This window comes from Rhamphochromis sp. 'chilingali', assembly GCF_963969265.1.
Source record: "Rhamphochromis sp. 'chilingali' genome assembly, chromosome: 19".
NCBI classification, from domain to species: Eukaryota; Metazoa; Chordata; class Actinopteri; order Cichliformes; family Cichlidae; genus Rhamphochromis; species Rhamphochromis sp. 'chilingali'.
The window spans coordinates 15,001,923-15,022,284 of record NC_137946.1 but is presented as its reverse complement, the minus strand read 5'-3'; the positions used below and the strand labels follow the sequence as shown (position 1 = coordinate 15,022,284).

Sequence of the window (20,362 nt, the reverse complement as noted above, 5' to 3'; positions counted from 1 at the left end):
TAATTGGAAAAAGATTTTGTTTTTCTTTTGCCCTTTATGAATGGTTCTGTCTCATAGCCTTTCTTCTGCATTGCACGAATGGAAGGACACCTTACGATTGACTGATTGACTGCTAATTCTGTTGTGTAACAAAAGCTTGTTACAGATCTTTCAAATAGTTGAATATTTATCAGCATGATGCAACAAGTCAAACACATACTTGCTGTTTTTCAGTTGTTTAAAGGTGTCGTATACCTTTTTTGTACATATATTACCAGCAAACCGGCCCTTGCTTGATTTGCGAACAATTCAAGAAGAAAGAAAAGAATATTTCAAAAAACGAAAGAAAGAAAGAAAATGACAAAGAAAATCAAATTCAGCCGGCCTGACACGTATGAACACACACACACACACGTTTGTGCGCACACACTGCCCTTCGTGTTATGTAGTCACTAAAGGGCAGGGAGTGCATCTCAGAGCAGCGAGCTGAGCATAGTTATGTGCTCACTCTTGATGCTGAAGCTCACTTGCAGTGAAGGACTTGACGCTGCCACTATACAACAAAGAGTACTCTACCTCAGCTTTCGCAGAACAAGCTGGTAATACCTCAAGAATTCACAGTGTACTTCAGGTAATCCAAACTTCAGGAAAGCTTTTGGAATTTGTGAGCCGATTGCTCACTTTTCCATGGTGCAGCAACAAGACGACTTTAACTTTATTTAGCATTTATAGCTTTGTTTTTTAAGGACTGTCTGTGGACCACTTTGCTAGCATTCATTTGAGCTGCATTAATTGTTTTAATGGCGATGCTACAGTAACCAACATAGTCACTGTGCATTCTTTTTCCAGTTTATCTAATTAGAGAAGACTAACTTGGCAGGTAAGTCTGTTTAACTCTCTAATATTTAACACTATCACAACATTCAGTGGTTGTTTTTCACAACCAGTGTTTTTTTCAATGTTGTCACAGGTGCCGGAACCAAGTTCATTGGGAAACAACAGCATAATCTAGTGCCATTAACATTAAAGTCACCTTCTAGCGTTCTAGTTGTACAAAAGCATGGGGTTCAGCGAGCTCCTTGAGCAGGTGGGCAGCACAGGCCGCTTCCAAATCGTGCACGTAACCCTCCTCTCCACACCCATCCTTATGTTGGCCAGCCACAACCTGCTGCAAAACTTTGTGGCTGTGGTGCCTCCTCACTACTGTAGCGCTCACTCAAATCTCTCACAGTCCCAGCTGAGCCCAGAGGAAGCTTTGCGGATCACAGTACCACAGGACCACAGAGGAAAATTGCACAGGTGCCAGCGTTACGTTGTTCCACAGTGGCACCTCCTGGATAAAAATGGGACCTCCAATTTGAGAAATGAGGGAAACAGTGTGGATGATCTGGATGCTGACCTGCAAGGATGCATAGATGGCTGGACGTACAACATGGCTGACAGAAGCTCCACAATCATATCTGATGTAAAACTGCATTTTTATCACACTGTTTCAGTCAACTTGTCATCGCAGTGCAGATGTTCATATGTTGTAATGTGCATTTTTTGCTAGTGGCATTTAGTGTGTGACCAGCACTCTTTGAAGCAAATGGGACAAACCATCTACATGGGAGGCGTGCTTGTGGGAGCGTTTCTCTTCGGAAGCCTTGCAGACAAGTAACACCAATAATATACAATAAGCTGAATGTGTAATATTTTGACTCGTCTTTGAAAAGAAAAATCTTAATTGCCCAGTGGCATGAATAATAAACAGTTCAGCAAGTCAAATAATGTTTCACCGATGGCCCTCATGTCTTCTAGATATGGTCGACGTATCCTCCTGCTCATGTCTTACCTTCTGATGGCGGTCTCTGGAACATGTGCTGCATTTTCTCCTTCCTTCCCTCTGTTCTGCTTTTTCCGGTTTGGTTGTGGCATGGCTCTATCTGGCATAGCACTCAACAGCTTGTCCCTCAGTATGATTTTTAGTTCCTTTATTTTACTTGACTAAAGGGATGTTGATGACATGGGCTCCCAATCTTATGAAAATGTGTTTCATCTGTTTCAAGTTCTTGAGTGGATCCCCACTCGTGTGAGAACTGTGGTGGGCACGATGAGTGGCTACTGTTACACACTGGGCCAGCTGACCCTGGCATTGATGGCCTACTACATCCGGGACTGGAGGTGGTTAACCCTGGCTGTGTCTTTGCCTTTCTATGTGTTCTTCCTCTACGCATGGTGAGATGGCAATCATTGAACTGAAAAGTTTCAACTATAGTCACCAATGTAAGCTAAAACATTTTTAAAAAATGTAGCAAACCTAACCAATATTCCTTATAGGTGGTTTCATGAATCCGCAAGATGGTTGGCCTTAAAGAATAAGCCTGATCGGGCGATCAAGGGACTTAAAAGTGTGGCTAAGTTTAACGGACGGTGTGATGAGGGAGAAAAAATTGACATTAAGGTAAGGGAATATTTTTAAACTTTGGGATAAATCTGTGTTTCACATAAACAGACTGTATATTAACAATGTTTTCTCTTTGTGCACAGATGCTCCAGGAGTCCATGAAGAATGAGCTGTCCATGTCAAAGGGCTCCTACACTGCCTTGGATCTGTTCCGCACACCCTACTTGAGGATTAGCACAGTCTGTCTGGCAGCTGCCTGGTGTGTGTGTGCTGCTCTTGTAGAAACACTCAGTGACAGATTTACAGCACCTTCTGTGAAACTGCAATGACACCAAGTGTATTTTTATATTTAGGTTATCAACCAGCTTTGCCTACTACGGCCTTTCCATGGATCTGCAAAAGTTTGGAGTGGATATTTACCTGATACAAGTGATCTTTGGAGCTGTTGACATACCAGCTAAAATCATCATCGCTGTGACTATGAGTTATATAGGGCGCCGGCCGTCGCAGTCTGCTGTTCTCATCATCGCTGGGGTCACTATCTTGATCAACCTGCTGGTACCTTATGGTATGTCAGAACACAGACATGTGCACAAGATAAGGCTGAGGAGAAGCAAGTGAGTGACCTGATGGATGTTCCGCTTTTTTGCAGATCAACAAACTCTGCGGACCTCTCTGGCTGTTGTGGGTAAAGGTTGTCTTGCTGCATCTTTCTTCTGCTGTTACCTTTACACTGGAGAACTGTACCCAACCATTATTCGGTAAGTCTCATCTGGCAAAACCATAAAACTATCAGCAAGGAAACCTAGATGACTTTGGTTTAACAATGAAATCTAGGTTTCGCTGAAGAGCAACAACTAAGGATAATCGCTAATCCAGGGGTGGCTGCTTTTTTGTTTTTTATACAGTAGTAGATTTACAAATTCTGTGAACTGGAAAATCTATTGGTAACACTTTATAATATGAACTGCAAATTGCAGGCAAGTACGCTGTACTTATGTGCATTTTGTGGGCAACATGTCAGGTTTTTGCAAACAAGTGAAACAAGTACAGGGTACAAACAGTGTACTCGTTTGAACGTTTTTGCAAAAACCTAACTTGCCTGCAAATTATTCACAGGTCATGTTATAAAGTGCTACCAGACTTTTTATCTTTTCAAACTGAAGGACGGTCTAAGCCAGACCTTCCCAAAGTGTGGGGCCGGGGGGGGGGGGGGGGGGGGGGGGGGGCTTCAAATCACGGACAAACAGTATCCCACATTCTTGATTTTTAGTTCACACACACTTGTTGTAATGACTAACTACTCCTGACATTTTGGAGATGTTAGCTCTGTATACAGTAAAGTTACAGTGGGATACAAATAATATCAGGCTGATCCTGCCACGATTTGTTCCCCCTGTCTAAATCACGGACAAACAGTATCTCACACTTGTTTATGTTTTTCAACCCATTTTGCACAGCGAGGCATTTTTCGAAAATGAATTGATAGCAATGTTGAATATTATTACACGGGGGAATAACAACTACACGTAAAATAATCACACCGTGATGCCTCTGCCTTTCTAAATAGAGGGACAGTAACTGCGTGTGTATATGTAAGCCTGTAAAAACCGAAGATAGTCAGATTAACAGTATTTTGTCTCTATCTGCCATTCTGCAATTCATCTCCGGTAAACAATAACGTGGCGCAAAACGTTTTCAAAAATACTCGTGTAGGTGTGGACGTAGCATAAAAGAGTTAGTAGTTTATTTTCTTACTACCTGTAACTTATTGCAGTTTATTTGTATTTGCTTAATTGTTTACTAAATGTTTGAGGTGTGAAATAAACCGCAATGGAGCAAAATATGGGTGTGTGTGGTTGGAGGATGTGTTTGTGCACGCGCACACGCGAACATTTTTCTTGTAAAACAAAGGGGGGCCCAGCAAAAAAAGTTTGGGAACCACTGGTCTAAGCAATGAGTTCCAAATAATGTCTTTGTCACGTAGAAAACCTGAACTGTACCGTTGAAATTGTGCTGATTTTTCTTATATTAAGAAATCTAAGGTATTAAATGTGTAGACAAACTTCTTTACACTGATATAAAGAGGAGTTTGAGGAGTTTCACTGGTCTGGCCCACTTAAGTTCAACGTTGGCTGGATGTGGCCCATAATGACATCTCTGCTCTAATATATGGTTTGATGACATTTTAATAGTCTAAGACTGCACATGCACTTCTTTACTATCACTAAAATAATTTACATATTTACTGACCCTCTGTTGACACAATCTCTGACTTTACTAGTGTGTAGTTATGACTGTTTGCAGCTGTTTTATGGTTTTATGTCTTCTCTCTCAGTCAGAATGGCATGGGATTGGTGTCCAGTATGGCACGTGTAGGAGCTATGGTGGCCCCCATGGTGCGCCTCACGGGAGACTACATACCTTGGCTACCAGGTTTAATCTATGGAGGGGCGCCAATCCTCAGTGGGGTTGCTGTTATATTTCTTCCAGAAACGCTTGGCACACCCCTTCCCGACACAATACAAGATGTGGAGGAGAGGTAAGATTGAGTTCCAGGACGCAGCATGTGTTCCTTTTATTTTATCTCTGCATGTCCCAGAATCAAAACATTAATTTTAGAAACAGAACTCAGGAGGACTCGAGGGTAACGTATACAGCAAATAGCAAATCATCATGGTTTACTCAAGGCCAAAAAAAGCACATAAGACTAGAAGAGAGAAAGAGAAAGGGAGAGAAGGGAGAAAAAAAATAATGTATCCACATTTGCATTTTCTATTTTGCACACAGGGGATCTGGGAAACGCTCCAAAATGTCACCAAAAGAAACAATAATCTTGGAAGACACCGGGGCAAACCTCCTAAAGCCTGTTGCCTGAGTGTTTTTGTACTCCACATGTTAATGAAAGTAGAGTGAGTGCTACTTTTATCTCTTCTCTGTTTGATTTCCACAAATTTGGTTCACCTTATGATTGCTGGACGAATGTTTTTTCTTTCGTTTTGTGAACAAATGAGTTAAATCCGAAGCGAACGCCACCGTGAAAAGAACGCTGTGGACAATCAGACCTGTTTATCTGACAATCAGTAGATTTCAGGATCTTAATCTTACTTTGCACATGTCATTATTATTATTTTTTATTTGTATTTTGAATGTGTAGAGCGATTTCTTTATTTGAGCCTTTCACAGGTTAAAGACGGCATCCACTGGTATCTTTATTGTTCTATACACAAGCCCGTATTGGAAAACAATTGCCTTTTTGTCTTTTAAATCAAGACTTCTTATAATCCTTTTTAAATCTCAAAGTCTGTCTTTTTTATGGACGTCTGAACACAAATACTAGTAAAACCCCTTTCAGTCTACTTCATCTGGCATGAGTCACTTTGAGCTGAAGTAACTAAAACGAGACAGAACAAGAAATCAAGGATTTGGATTTAAATAAAAGCAGCAGATGAGCCACACAACAGAAGGCACAAAGTATAAAAACTAAATAAATAGATTCACAGCAGGAATCTGACATGCCGTTGCTTTTCACTGCCCCCCCACACACACAGTTTTGCTATAGCATTGTTGTTGTGAACACAAGAGTAAAGGCAGATTTCCCATGAATTATGTGAAATGAACCCCCACTCTTTAAAAATTGAACACCCTAGTTAATGTTTGAAGGGCAGATCAGTGTTTTGTTGCTGAAGCAGGTAGCTTGGATGGGTCAGAGGATTTTGTTTGTGTTTTTCATAAGACAGCCTCCGAGAAATGTAGTTTCTTAGATTTCAGTCCATTTAATTTATTCAACTACTTTTGTTCTCAGCACGCTGCACGCTCTGGATTTAACGCCGCTCTCTTGAGTTCTCACAGTTACCACCCGGAAAACGATCATCACGCAAGCAAAAATGTAATGCAGTAGTTATCAATGTAGTTATTAAACGGATGGTGGTCAGCGAAAAGAATGATAAGAGTGAATATTATGGAAACATTACTTGGTCTCGTCCCTTTCCTTGAATCGGTTCAGCGGATTTGCTGCTTTTCTCTCAGTTACTGCTGTTACACGGATGTGAGGGGGGGATGTTACTGGTAAAGGAGGAAACAGTGCTGATGCGGAGCACCACTCACGCCTACATAGGGTGAACTCTTGTGATTTGAAGACTTCCGCATCTTGCTGCTTGTGACACCATCTAGTGGTGCATATATGCCAATGCAGGAGCTGAACTTCCCATCACGGGAAGGTATCCATGTGAGGAAAAAAAAATTAAAGGTGGAAAACTAAATCTAAAATGAAATCTTGACCATATTGAGGTTTTGTCTTTCAGTGTTTAAATATTGGACTTGGATTTCACATATTGTAGCTACTCTCATTTATCAGAACAGTTGATATTTTGGCCATAGAGTCATCCATGATTAACAAAAAAGGCAGCGTCACAATACTAGTATGCTTTGGTTCGTGTTCCTTAAAAGATCCGTCTGGAGTGAAAAAACCCAAACAAACCAGGATTTACAATAAATAGATTCATACTTATAGCCTCATATCAACATGTATGTTTTCAATTTAAGGCTCGTACTTTCCTCTTTGAAATAGTTAAAGTTCGCCAGTGCTCTTGCTCTCACGCAACAAATGCATTGTTGTGTGTGTCTGGCACTAACTGTATGAAACTGCTATCTAAAACCTTTTGGTTGCAACATATAAACCCTCGATCACCGTATTAAATAGATTTTATTTCACTGTCAGGTTTTATGCGTGTTCTCCTGAGACACCTTGCGCACGCCAGACGAGTCCAACCCCAAGCCAAGAAAAAAAAAAGAAAGAGAGAGAGAGAGAGAGATGAATCAAAATACAGAGCAAGGCGGTCTACAGAAATGACTACAACGTAAAATGATATGAATAAAGATTTATTTTCTCATATGAACAGGTGGATTCATTTTTCATTGTATTTTACAATCTATGACAATCTCGCAAGTTTTTTCTTTTTTCTAGCATATTTCAGGAATGACATGGGGAAAGGTTCTTTTTTATTGCTGAATGTTAAATGAAATACACTTTCACTGACTGGAAAAGAATTGTCTGCTGCTTTTTTTTGTGTGATTTTTTTTTTAAATCTCTTTTTTTTAAACCATGCACCCATCTAACCTTGACCACAAGGACATGCAGAGGAGAGGTGTTCAAACATTTCAAGCGAGGGTGGGGTCGGGGGGGGTCATAAATTTCAACAGAAGAGGCTGATTGGACGTGCCCGGTAGCATCTCAAATGGGTGAGAGGACTGGCAGGGTGAAGGGGCTGTCACATTAAAACTGGAGGTGAAGTCTTCTTTTGCACTTTTCTGACATACAAAATTAGACCCAGAGGTGAGAAACTCAATGAAAACATCTGCATGTTGTGACCGATGTGTGACCATCCTCTATTGCCATGCCACTGTGCATTTACCATATACCAGTCAGAATTGCAGATCAGTGTTTAAAAGGCATTTCCCCCCCTAATTGCAGCATTCCATTATTTTTTAATAAGGAGGAGCAGAAATATACCGACAGAGACGAAACATCAGCTGTCCTTTCTGTGCGAGCCACACTGACGGCTGTGACTTTGAGATATCTTTCAAATATTTACTTCTCCCTCAGTGGAGGACAAAGGGCTTAAAATGAATTTATTCACTTTCAAAATCATCATTTACAGGCTAAATTTTAAATGACTCCATCAGTCAACAAGACAAAGCAGTACACATTACTATCAGAGGAGAAACTATTTGGATTCTATCGGCTATTACTGGGAAGTATGCACGTGAGGTGGAGGGATCTAAGCCGAGTGATAAAATAATTCACAGACACAGTCATTCAATGGACGTGACGTTAAGTGAACAAGAAAGGCTGAAAACATGATAGACGGCTGCATAATGGCTTTCAAAAAATAACTCGGGTAAATATGCATTTGTATCATGTTATTTCATTCTACACTATAGGCATCACATTTTTTTTCCACACAACACACTACAGTCACCTCTTAGAAAATGATGTAATCAAACAGCAAAATAGAAAGTTTGCATATTTTTGCATCATATGATCCTCCAAAGTTTCACAGCTATTTCGTTAATATTGTCTAGTATGCTCTGTACTGTGATCCACTGAGCTGCTTCCACCTGACTTTACTTTTCTCTGCATGGGAATGATCGGGGTACTAGTAACTGCGTGTTAACACGTAGGTCCTCAGCATCTGAGAACTTGAATCTTAGGTAGACCTAAACTTAAGGAAGAGGTTGAGCAGGGCTTGAGGTGGAGGCGGGGGGATGAATGTGGAAATCCTGAGACGCTGGTGGCCTTAAACGTAAGCCACGAAAACAGAATGGACACAGAAGGATGATTAGGCGTGGGATTCGAGTGAAAACAGACGCAATCTTTTTGTTTTTCCACTGCCTCTGACAGCAGGGGTCACCCTGTGGCAAGCGGCTCAGTGTTTGTTGGCCACATACCAGGCTGAAGCAAGGAAAACCTGTTGGGAAATAATCATTTTCAAAAAATTTTTTTTAAAAAAAGGACGTAAATGGGGCGGGCTGGGGAGGGGCAGAATAGCTGTAAACACATCAAGCAATGACCTGCATAACATACAACCCTACAGCAGCCTTGCCTGCTCACCTACACTGGGGTCACTGTTCTGATTAACCACTTTTCTGTGAACCTCCGAGACTCTTTACTCTCACTCTCCTGAGACACCAGTAGACCCACACATTTGATGTTACCACAACAAACAGTGAAGTTCATCTAACAGTCACAAACGCATGCAAGCAACACACACAGGTGCGCACGAGCGTGCACAAACACGCACACACACTCGCAGACATTTATGCACACGCAACACAATTTCTCACTCTCTGTGACTCTTTTTCTCTTGGTAGACATTAGTTAGCAGGCAAAAAAAAAAGAAAAAAAGAAAAGAATCTACATCGCATTTATGAGGCGTTCTAATAAATCCCAAATCATAAAAGAAAACCCTACAGGCGAATCATATTATCATATGTAAACATACACTTTATGCTGAAGTGGTTTATATCGCGTGATATGGAAGGGGTTAGACTTCTCGAAGAATGCAATTTGGAAAGAAAGTAAATAGGAAACCAGAGAGGAAAAACAAAAACATAAATGTGTATAAAAAAATGAGGCGTCCATATAAGAAAGGCTACAAAAACCTCCACTGGCCCTCTGGCATCGGCATACAGCAAAAGGCACCACAATATTACTCTATTTTTTAACATTGTGAAAAAACTGGCACATCTTTTTATGCTGTAAATCAAAATGTACATATAAATAGAGTTTTCCCTATAAAAAAGTCTTTGCTGTTAACTAGTAGACAACTTTTGCTAAAATGAAAATAAATATTTCATTTGTTTAGAATATCTGTCAGTTATATAAAATAAAAATATTTCTTATAGATGCAGGTCTATACTATATTGATTTTTGTCGGTTCATTATCACTCTTTAATGCGGTGTATTGTCCGGTTTGGAGCGTGACTGTGTGAGTCTCGTATGCGTGTTCCCATGCCCACTGTGTCGCCCTGACGAGTTAGAAGTCCGACTGTCCGCCGGCCTGTAGATGGTGGAAGGCTCGGCGTTCATGTTCTGCATACTGAGGAAGGGCGTGCTCTCGCCGTCCTCCTCTGACTCACTATCTGTTAGACAGCTTCGAGACCCATAGTCCCGAGATGCCTCGTATCCTCGTGGGGCCACGTGGCCATTCAGTCTGGATCTCCGCCAGCGCCGGCTTCCAGTTCCACTGGACCCACTTCTCTTTGGTTGCTCCCGAGAGGACAGATACTCCTGGGTGGTCTCATAGTCTTCATCCTCAGCCAGCCGGTAGGGGCTGGAGGGAAGGCTTCCCCTGCTGTCATTTAGATAGGTTCGACGCTGCTGCCGGTAAGGCTCCTGGCAATGAGCATCGTGTAGGGGCACCTGGTAGCGGCGCAGCAGAGGCTGGTCATCCTCCAGGGGGTACGGATTGTGAACAGCAGGAGGGAGCGACATGGCGTGGCTGGCATTGGGGGATGTGATCTGGAAGGTAGGCACCTGCGGGGGCAATGAGTAATGGAAATCCACTGGGGATAGGCGGGCTGGTGTTGTCAGGGCTGATACGTATCTGTGGTAAATACAGAGAGGAGGAGGAGGTCATAGTTAATTGGAGAAGAACAAAGAATTATGCTGACAAAGACAGCTGCACATACAGTAACCTAGCGTGAATGTTTTAAAGGTATTCTTTAAACTAATGAACATTATACCCTGAAGCTGCACGTACACTTAAATATTCAGTCAAAGTGATTGCTTTTCGATAGAGACGTTTAGCTTAGAGTTTCACCTGAGCAGCACCGCTCCCTGCTGTAGGTGGAGCACTGGGCGTTGGCTACAGGTTGCCCCAAAGTGTAGTTTACTTCCAGCAATCCTCTGCAGTCTAGATAACTATATTACTGTTATATTTGCTACTCGATTACTGCTCAGACTGCTTTTGCTTTTGTGTGCAGAGCTTAAACATCTCTAATGAGAAATATAATATATAATAATATCTCCACTTGTAACAGCACCATGGAGTCTCCTCTGTGATCTGCTCTGGATTGCATAACCCAACACAGGCACAATACTGCTTTATGTTCAAGACTGACAAAAGTAAAACCATCATTACTATGTTTATTAATGTTGGTACAGAAATCTTTCATAACAACATGGCTCAGGATTTAGTACACAGACATTCAATGTTTTTCCCCAGCAGAGCTTGAATAGCAAACATTTACATCAGTTTTCTGATGATCTACTATGAGCAGCCAGGTTTCAGTCCTGACGAGGAAGAAGGATGAGGACTTAACTCTCTTCTTTAATAACCGTGGATCAACCTGCCCAACAAGATCAACGAGTCAAATCTGTAGCTATACTTTACAAAACTCTTCAAAACAAACCCACGTTTAGCCATTCAATGAGTGTACTAACATCGTGCCTGATTGCTGAAGTTAATGTTGAGAATCTATATTTAGACATCGAAAGCGCATACGCTACAGATGCAGAGTTTTCCCATCATTTGTAATATTAAAATAAAAAAAATAAAAAAGCAACAACAATTCAAAACATTCCTGAAAGACAGGTTAGAATTTATGGATGGCTGACGGTGACTCACTTTGGACCTGTGTGTACAGAGCGTTTTATTTATTTACTTTTATTTCCTTTAGGAAACCTGCTATATTAGACACAAGCCTCAGATATCCCCGCAACACCACTCATTCAGCTGAGGCAGAAACTGCCACCATGATCAAAGACGTACGTGCAACCTGGAATGACTCTGAGGACATGTAATCTGTCGCTGCATCACAACCTAGCGGTCATGCACAGATGCTGCATGCGGGTATTGTCAGTTAAGTTAAGAACTCAAGCAGATAAAAGGCAGCACATGTCTTGTTCGGTTCGGTTTTCTTAGGTACTGATAGTTGGCTTGGATTCTGTATAGGAGCTCCAGCCTCCTTGATACATCCATTTCATACTTCCATTTTGGCTCAGTACTAAAGCCAAAGGTACAGAACAGAATGTTAGTACTGGTTAATATATTAATCAATTAAAATGTGATTATAATTTGGTCTGACTGTTATGCATTTTAAGTTTGGAAAGGTAAGAAAACCATGCTAAGGTAAATCTAATTGTGCCTTTCAATATAATGAATCCCACCGAGCAGACTGTTCTGCTGGATGCTTCTAGACTGTACCACTTTGTATGAAGCATTTCACTTAGGGGTTAAGTATATTCAACAAAGTGACTTTTGAGAAGTAGTCTTAAAAAAATAAACAGCTGCTTTTCCATTGGAATCTTATGTTTCCTTTAGGATCAGCTTGTCAGTTTGAGCTATCAATACACAGTACTGTTTTCCATCTGAAATGGATTAGGCGATGATAAGTGTTATCAAGCATGCATGAAGCAAGATACTAGAAGTGATGTAGATCCTGAAGACTAAATCTGCCTGATCAGTTCAGTTTCAGCTTGGCAGCACTCACAGTTGCTGTTGGTCACAGAAAATGCAATTCATACTGACAGGTCACAAATGATCTGCGGCAGCAAAACAATCTGTTGCTGTTTTAGTAAAACAGACAGACAATAATCGCCGCTGAAGAAATGATCTCTAAAACTCCTAATGGCTTACTGTAGAGCTGCTTTGTTGAACAACAATGTTTAGGAGCATTAAAGCTCACTGATACAATCTACACTATAGTAAAAGTCTGTTTTTACAGTAATGTGAAGCTGTAATGTAGCAGTAAGGGCTAGAACACATTCAGTTAGTACAGTATTTTTTTCCTGGGAATAATGCAGCTACCCTGTGCGTAACACTGTATAAATATTGCAATACCTTTACAGCAGACCATAGGCTCAAATCACCATTATGTTACAACACCGTTAATGACTTTCATTTGAATAAAAAAATGTTTGAGAGTGTGATGTTAAGCACCCTTTTATAGCAGGTCTTCATACTAAGAAATAATTTGTTTTAAAAAGAAGAAGAAGAAGAAGAAGAAGAAGAAGAAGAGAGAAACCTTAACCTTAGTGTCTTTAAAAATCTTTGTAGGAGTTGTGTTGAAGCAGTAGAAACAACCATGCCCCCAAATTCCCAAATTTCCTCTCTGCTCACTGCTAATCTAGGCTTGCTGAGCGATGGATTGTCAGCTGTGAACAGTGCTGGAATTCAAAATATCAGCAGAGACCGAGGAGGGCATTTGGGGATTTTAGGTACCACAATCAGGCAACAGAATAATGTAACGCTGACTACTATTGAATTGCAACACACATAAAGAGAAAGACCTAGATGCACACTATTTAGATCTAAGTTTAGGTCTGATCTGATTTGTCATGTGAGAACTTTAATTTCTCTGTGCCTCTGGTACAGACATATTTACATGAAGTACAGGAAATAAAAATGATACAGCTGTGGAGGTGATGAAAGTCGTATTTCTTCGTATCTGCCAGACTGTTTCTGAATCTCCTCTTTGTGCTAGCTTTCACTAAACCTGTCCTATTTCTGACTTAAGTGAGTTTAAATCTGACTGTGCAAAATGGCAGACAAGTGTATTTAACAAAATGTCACACCATCCCTTAAATAAAATAAAATAACATTAAAAGGGAACACTAGCCAATTAGAATTGCATACTGGCCAGGGAATACTCTTCCCATTGAAATGAGCACTGTTTCTCACTCTTGCCTACCTTAGCGTATTTCATCATCATGCCTGCTGTGTGTCAGTTTCCACTGAGTTTCTCAGAGTGCCCTGACTGGCCTCTCGAGGCTGAGAGAGAACCAGCAGAGAGAGGAAACTTCTCAAAATATTCATGACAAACCCAGTGCCATATCAGCCACACAGGTCTGGTCCCCACCTGTCGCTGTGCGGAGAGTCTCCCAGCGAGTCGAAGGAGTCCCCGTACTGCAGCCTCGGCCGATGGGGGTCAGAGTAACCACAGTGTGCAGCGCGCCGTGCTCGAGCCTCCATGCACGCAGGGCTGCTGCATTTACTGGTCCCCACGGATGATGACATCATTCCCGGCGAGTCAGAGAGGATACTGTCAGAATGTTCCAGGCTCCATGTCCGTTCCTCATGTCTGACAATAAAAAAAAGACAAAAAAAATAGGTGTTAACATGCACACACCCCACAATATGTCCAAGTTTCACTTTTTTGTCCTTTTTTTTTGAAAGAGTGCTTGATAACAAATCTGCGGCTGTCTCTGGAGGAAGAACATTTCCACAATTCAACTGCAATTCCATGATCCGTTAGCAAAAGTACCAAGATATTCAGCTCTTATCTCTTTTGATCCTGTTCCTCTCTAACCTGCATATGAAAACTTAGTCCCTCACAGCGACAGGTCAGTCATAAACCCTTTGATTAAGTTGCTTCTGAAGAGAAGTCCACAAGAGCTTTCCAATAGAAACAACAGAAGAAAACCAAATCTTCAGTAGTGCAGACTAATGCATTCAGCACTCGTTGGCCTCTGTGTCTTTGCAAATTCCCATGTGAGAAATCCTGGTAATACTTTCAGCTGTGACTCCTCTGCCAGCACTACTTTTTCCCATCTTAGATCACTTACAAATTTAAAATCGTGTCTGTTACAGATAACAAAGCTTGCCTTTTTCAGCAGAAATCAGACAGACTGTCTTACCTCACCAGCAATTGGCTCACTCTGCAGCAGCGAGACTCCTGGTGTGTGTTTTTTAACGATTCTATTCAGATACTCTGCACTGTTAACAATTTACTTACATCGGATTGTAATGATCAACTAAAACCGAGTGTGCCCTTTAAATATAGGAACTTGTCTCGATGAATCAAACTCTTCTATCACTTTGTGATTGATTCCCTATTTGCAAGAGGCAGTTATGATGACGCACGTGCTGGATGCTCACCTGTGAGTTGATGAATGAGCTCGTGTGGAAGAGTTGTGAGATCTGGAAGAGGCATGACTGGCAGGAAATGAGCCCTCTGTAGCAGGCCGTATAACACGTTCAGTCGCAGGGACATTCTTTGATATGTACTGCAGGTGGAGAGTGAAAAACAAAAACGATTGTAAAGAACAAAATCCATGTGGTGTAAATTAGTCTGTGTGTACTGCAATAATGTAAGGAATCCTCGGAAACATACATCTACCATAGGGATATCCTCCGGGCCGGGTCCTGGGTGATTGGGTCCATTAGCTAAGTTACGATTGGGATGTTCTGGACACATGTTTTGTCGCAGATGATTGTGCATCCTGTTTCTTTGTTTCCTGTTGAGAACATCTTGGTCATTCCCTTATTATTTAATCACCTTTTATTAAGTCTTTTTGATTTACTGTAACACCTACAGTAACTATTTAAACGTGCCTAATAAAGTAAGGGTGTATTTTAAGACATAATCTATCATTTCCACCTGCTGAATGTCACAAGGACTGGGAAGTACACGAATATTTACGGTTTTGTATATTTATTAAATTAAAGAGCAGGAGTACATCTTCAGAAATCATTCATCATCTGGACTTACTTGGTTTTACAGTAGGCAACCACACACACGATGCCCACGACCAAGAGAGCCACACAAATACCCGTGATTGTCAGGACTCTTTTCTGGTAGAGTTCCTCTGCCTCTGTCAACATCACACACACACACACACACACACACACGCACGCACACACACACACGCACGCACGCACACACACGCACACAGAAATGACAGAGGAAAAAAATTAGCTTCTTTTCTTTAAGGTGGTTATGGTGTCACATCTACACATCTATTTTTTTATTTTTTACTAAATCCTGAGCAGAATGAAGCATCATCCCCCCTTTCCCTTCACACTTAAACCTCTTCTTTTGCATAATCACAAATGCAGCAGATGCTGCTGCTGCTCCCTGCGCTGCAGTAAGGCGGCGTAGGTGGGGGAAGGGCATTGGACTGTTGGAGAGTTAGACTGTTCGATCAAACAACTCTAAAAACCAGCTATTTTAAATTGCACCATGCATGATAAAATGAAAAATATTCAATAACAAGTCTTAGTCTTGGTGTCTTTGGTGGTCTACTATCTCACTCACTCACTTACAGAAGCGATCATCTGCTCAGGCATTCAGTGAAACACAACGATGAGATCACAACAATTTTGCAAAAAAATTTGTCAAACAAGAGAAATTAGAAATGAAATGAAGATGAAATTTGATTGATGCTTTTGCTTTTCCAGAGAAGAGCTTGTAAAAGGTTGACGTAGATTCTTTGTTTCCCCTGGGGGGAAATAATGGAGGCAGTGTAGTCCCCAATTAATAATGTAATAAGAATGAATTGAATCTGTGCAACCATCTCAGGTTTCCTCCTTTCATTCACCAGTAGCCATTTTACATCAGCATACCAATTTGTGTCAACCTTCTGACGCCATAAATAAATCACTGAAGTCAGTTTATTTTTAGCTGCAAACTCAGTGATATTTCAACAATATTGCTTTTAGCCACTGATATTGAATTTGAAACAGAGGAAACGATACTTGTGTTAGTTTAATGACACTTATGGTCTACTACTAGAGTGCACTTGTGTAGTTGAAGCAGCGAGATCTACTATTAATTTTATACTCCCAACCACAAGAGGACTTTTCTGGAAAAGGTAGCAGGAAACAAAGGCTGACGATGAAAGAGGGCAGAAAGAGTGTCTGATAGAGGAGAAAGTGTAGGTTCTAAATATAGCATGGCATGCTCACATCACAGCATTTTACAGCATCCCTGAAGGATGATCCAAACCAGAAACGTGTCATGTTTTATACTCCGACATTACATTTCAGCTACACTAATGACGAAATGATGTAAGAGGCATGGTCAGGATCACACATAAAAAGAAAGACTGAGGTGGCATATCAAAGAAAAAAAAAAAGAGACGCTAGAAATGAGACCAAGAAGGTCGGAAAGATAGATCCTAATATTGAGCAAATCCTTGGGTATAGCTCCAAACATGACAGATCATGCTTGTTACAGATGGAATGAGGAACTAAAGTCCAAGGGGAAAATATGCTCTTGTAAGTGAGATGGAAACTGAGTTAATGGTATTTTTCCATTGCACGCGAATGAGAGGTGGAGGTGATTACATCCATGTTAATGATGTTTGATGAAGGATCAGTTGCATTGACTGAGGGTTCGTCGCCGTAATAAGTCATGGCATGATTGTTTGAGAGATCGACTTGTTAATCGGGGGACGATATGGTCACACCACAGACGGAACACGAGCAATGTCAAAATGAACGACATCTTAGTAGCTATGCTAGCACTGAGAATCAAAATGGATTGTTCCATACCCATAAATTCAATCCCAAGATGCTCTGCCATTGCAGAGAGTTGGAAGGTGGGTGGGAGAGGGGGGGGAGAGACACAAGAAACAAAAGACCAGATTAAGAGCGGCACCTTCTAATATAGAAGTGGAGCAAGTACAAATTGGCATTACACAACACTTGTTGGTCATTGTCAGCACGACACGGTCAGTACTATCTAAGACGAGACACAAGCATGCAACACACACTTCAAACCACACTACGTATCAGTATCACTACCACATATCACTACTACTAATTCTAATAAAGGGATTTTTGATTTCTTTTTACTACTTTTTAATACTCTTAATAAAACTACAATATTCTGCTCTTGCTTGAAAATTATATCCACTCTATATCTCAGCATACGGGGCCTCAACAAGATCATTTCCTTTTTTTGTAATTTTCTTTGAGTTAGCTGAAAAAGCTGACTAACAGTAAGTTTACAATAAGTAATAAGTTTTCGCTCTTTTTTTGATACATGTTACCAGTTGCTGTGTTGGTCCAATTCAGTAATAATGCAGTGCCAAGTAAAGGGAACGTTTCCAGATATGATCAAAGGAGAGATGACGTGGCCCTGTGTGAGTCGCTTAGTGTTTATTACTCCTATAAAAGGCTGATCCCTGACAGCAACCAGGTGCTAGTGGTGAGCACATCCTATAGATGCACCCACTGTGGTAGGTGTAGGGTTATTTAAGCCTGTTCTGCTTTCGTGGCGGATCTGTTACCAATAGTTGCGGCTCTCTAAAAACAAACAGGACGTACTCGTAATCTTAACAACCAAAGATTGCCTGGAGTCACTACCGCTGTCGGCTTTGTCATCCTCAGTCTCCATTTATAATCACACGTAGCGTCTCCGGCGGCACGTGAGGGGGCTGAATTAACCCCGCTTATTTTCTTTCCAAATGCAATGATGCAGAATTTTGCCCAAGCATGCAGCCACTTCTGAGGGACTGTATTTATCTTGCGCCACAGTTTTATGTTTTACAAGTAAGTCTTGAGGTTTATGTTTTATGGAGCGCCATATCATTGCATAACCAAACAAAATCCTAAAAGGGAATGGGATATTAGGTGCATAGCAACTGTTTGGGAAAATATGCGTCATCTACCGAGATTACCTGTGCTTTCAGTTTTCTGCTTTCTAAAAATGCAACACTGTCAATTCCAGGACACACCCATCACATGAACAGGCAAGTTAAAAGGAGTGTATGTGCACTGTGTTGGAATAATCATGAAGAATAAGAAGAATTATGGCTTGACTTTATATTGTATGGCAGATAGAGGCCACAGGGATGTCGTACCAGCTAGCAAGTCCATATTTCTGGCTCCTCACTTGCTTTACTTGGGCTAAAGCAATTCCCAGCTGTTCTTATGACAACATGCTCTTATTTAATCCAAGCACTTATGGCTGAGGAGAAAAAAAGCCATCCTCCTTCTCTTTTTTATCTCCTGGGGATGGGAGGTGCCCCTTTCGGGACGCAGGTTTTTAACTATGAAACGGATGTGCGTGAGCACAAGGGTCTGCCTTTTAAACTAAAATTTTAGCAGTTCTACTTGATTGTAAAGACTAAAAGCCAAGCTGTTCCCATGATAGTGTTGTAACGGAAAGAGGGTGCACGCTTTTTTTTCTCTCTCATTGTTTTACTATTTGTTTTTATCATCTTCTGTCTGTTTTTTGATTACTTGGTTGTATAACCATGCAAAGCAAATAATACAAGGCTGGTCTGTACTTGTGTAGCTGGATGAGAACAGGAAATAAACGCTGTCCTTGATGCACAGCTGCGCTGAAGTTAAACAGAATGTAGAAAAAGTGTGTGAGTGTACGGGGGAGGAAAAAAAAGCTCCCACACAACACTGTCTGCTCTGCCAGAAAAACAAGCAATTTCAGCACAGTGCATTACAACTTAATGTGAGATGAAATTACTTGTACTTAAGAAGGGGTTTTTTGGGGGTATTGTACTCTGTGCCAATATACAACAAACAGAATGTGTAAGCTTGAAAAGTCAGACTACAGGGATGAGCATTAGGAAACTCCAAACGCAGATGCAGTTTGTTATTTTCTGAATGCAATGTTACATTAAATCGCAACCATATGGGCTTGCAAAGGCATGATGCTGCCATTATCCAGCATAAATGACAGGCTTTGGATTTAATTATATATCATTTTTATACTTGAACCCTGTGCATGCAGTGCTTTCCCTAAAGAATCAAGTCCAGACTTTTTGAAATTTCAGTCGTTACGTTTCATTAATGTCACGTCTCTCACTGTACAAGTAATCACCAATCAAGTAATACTGACATTTAAACGCTCCACAAGAATCCCCACCATGTGGTTGGTTTTTAAAGCTAAAACCCTTAAGGGCAATATCAATCAGGCCATAGTTGTCCACAAAACGTCCTCTAATCTTAGTATAACAACGCAGTTGATAGATGTGTTTGCAGATGTTGCCGTGTGGGATGGTGCAGGGTTTAGTTCTCTAACCCCAGGCTACTAAAGCTGCTTGACATGGCACTCCAGTACAGTGTTTGGACTATCTGTCGTGCGAACACCATTTTGTTTCTTCTGGATCAGCGTGTTATAGCAGATGTAATTGGCTAAATGTTCTTGTGTGGACCTAACAAAGCTTAGTGTTTTCTACAGGCTGGCTGTGATTTAGGTCCTCCGCAAGTTATCCACTGGTCTCAAAGTTAAACAAATAGTGCTTCACATTTACCATCTTGGCTAATTTTGAACTAATGCGAGGCAGGTGCTGTAAAGTTTTGCGGTAAGTGGGCCTTTTCTTTTGGAATCCATGATTATCTCCGACATCAAATCAAATCAGTGTGATTTTGTTTTTTCATTTTCATATTTGATCTTTATATTGATGATAACGGTTACGCTTTCACACCTGTTTATCAATAGTTAATAAATCCTAGTAGAAAGAAATGCACCATCATTTCAGCTTCAGCTGGTTGCAGCCTCTCAAATAAGGGCTCTTTACAAGCTTGCTGTTATCAGTTAGTGCTCCACCTGATAGAGCCAGTCATTTGTCATGCTTGTTAGTTGCGACTAATTGTTTGGGCCTGGCTTTCCATACAAGCTCTACTTAGGGTCAAACGTGCTTGCATGTTTCAAGCTGATTGCGAGAACAGGCATCATTAGTAAGTGGGCTAAACAAAGTCCTTTTGTAATTATTTTGCCATTAGACTGTGTCGTTACATGCAA

At 41.0% G+C, this 20,362-nt stretch overlaps 2 protein-coding genes across 6 annotated transcripts in view; one reads left to right on the top strand and one right to left on the bottom strand.

Moving 5' to 3' along the window:
* The first annotated feature begins 501 nt into the window (after positions 1-501).
* On the top strand, positions 502-8,795 carry slc22a6l (solute carrier family 22 member 6, like). Its single transcript, XM_080866823.1, has 12 exons — positions 502-610; positions 829-859; positions 950-1,444; positions 1,532-1,635; positions 1,780-1,934; positions 2,028-2,196; positions 2,299-2,422; positions 2,509-2,624; positions 2,719-2,933; positions 3,018-3,126; positions 4,704-4,907; positions 5,156-8,795. The coding sequence occupies exons 3-12, from the start codon at positions 1,040-1,042 to the stop codon at positions 5,241-5,243; spliced, it is 1,689 nt and encodes a 562-aa protein (XP_080722949.1). The 5' UTR covers positions 502-610; positions 829-859; positions 950-1,039; the 3' UTR covers positions 5,244-8,795.
* A 142-nt stretch (positions 8,796-8,937) lies between these two features.
* The window catches only part of nrg2a (neuregulin 2a), a 76,514-nt gene continuing 65,089 nt past the window's right edge, over positions 8,938-20,362 (bottom strand). For 3 of the 5 annotated variants that reach the window (XM_080866817.1, XM_080866821.1, XM_080866819.1), the window contains exons 6-11: positions 17,146-17,169; positions 15,362-15,464; positions 14,984-15,107; positions 14,749-14,876; positions 13,730-13,951; positions 8,938-10,473 (exon numbers count right to left, since the gene is read on the bottom strand). In XM_080866817.1, the coding sequence (XP_080722943.1) occupies positions 9,819-10,473; positions 13,730-13,951; positions 14,749-14,876; positions 14,984-15,107; positions 15,362-15,464; positions 17,146-17,169 (1,256 nt within the window). In that variant the 3' untranslated portion in view covers positions 8,938-9,818. The remainder of the gene's footprint in view (positions 10,474-13,729; positions 13,952-14,748; positions 14,877-14,983; positions 15,108-15,361; positions 15,465-17,145; positions 17,170-20,362) is intronic. The other 2 variants (XM_080866818.1, XM_080866820.1) reach the window with 1 other exon arrangement.

Bases quoted from the DNA above. Each gene is read 5' to 3' on its own strand.
- slc22a6l (XM_080866823.1), top strand. From the start codon at position 1,040: ATGGGGTTCAGCGAGCTCCTTGAGCAGGTGGGCAGCACAGGCCGCTTC. The intron at 1,636-1,779 runs GTAACACCAATA...CATGTCTTCTAG, and splicing joins TTCGGAAGCCTTGCAGACAA to ATATGGTCGACGTATCCTCC. The intron at 3,127-4,703 runs GTAAGTCTCATC...CTTCTCTCTCAG, and splicing joins CTGTACCCAACCATTATTCG to TCAGAATGGCATGGGATTGG.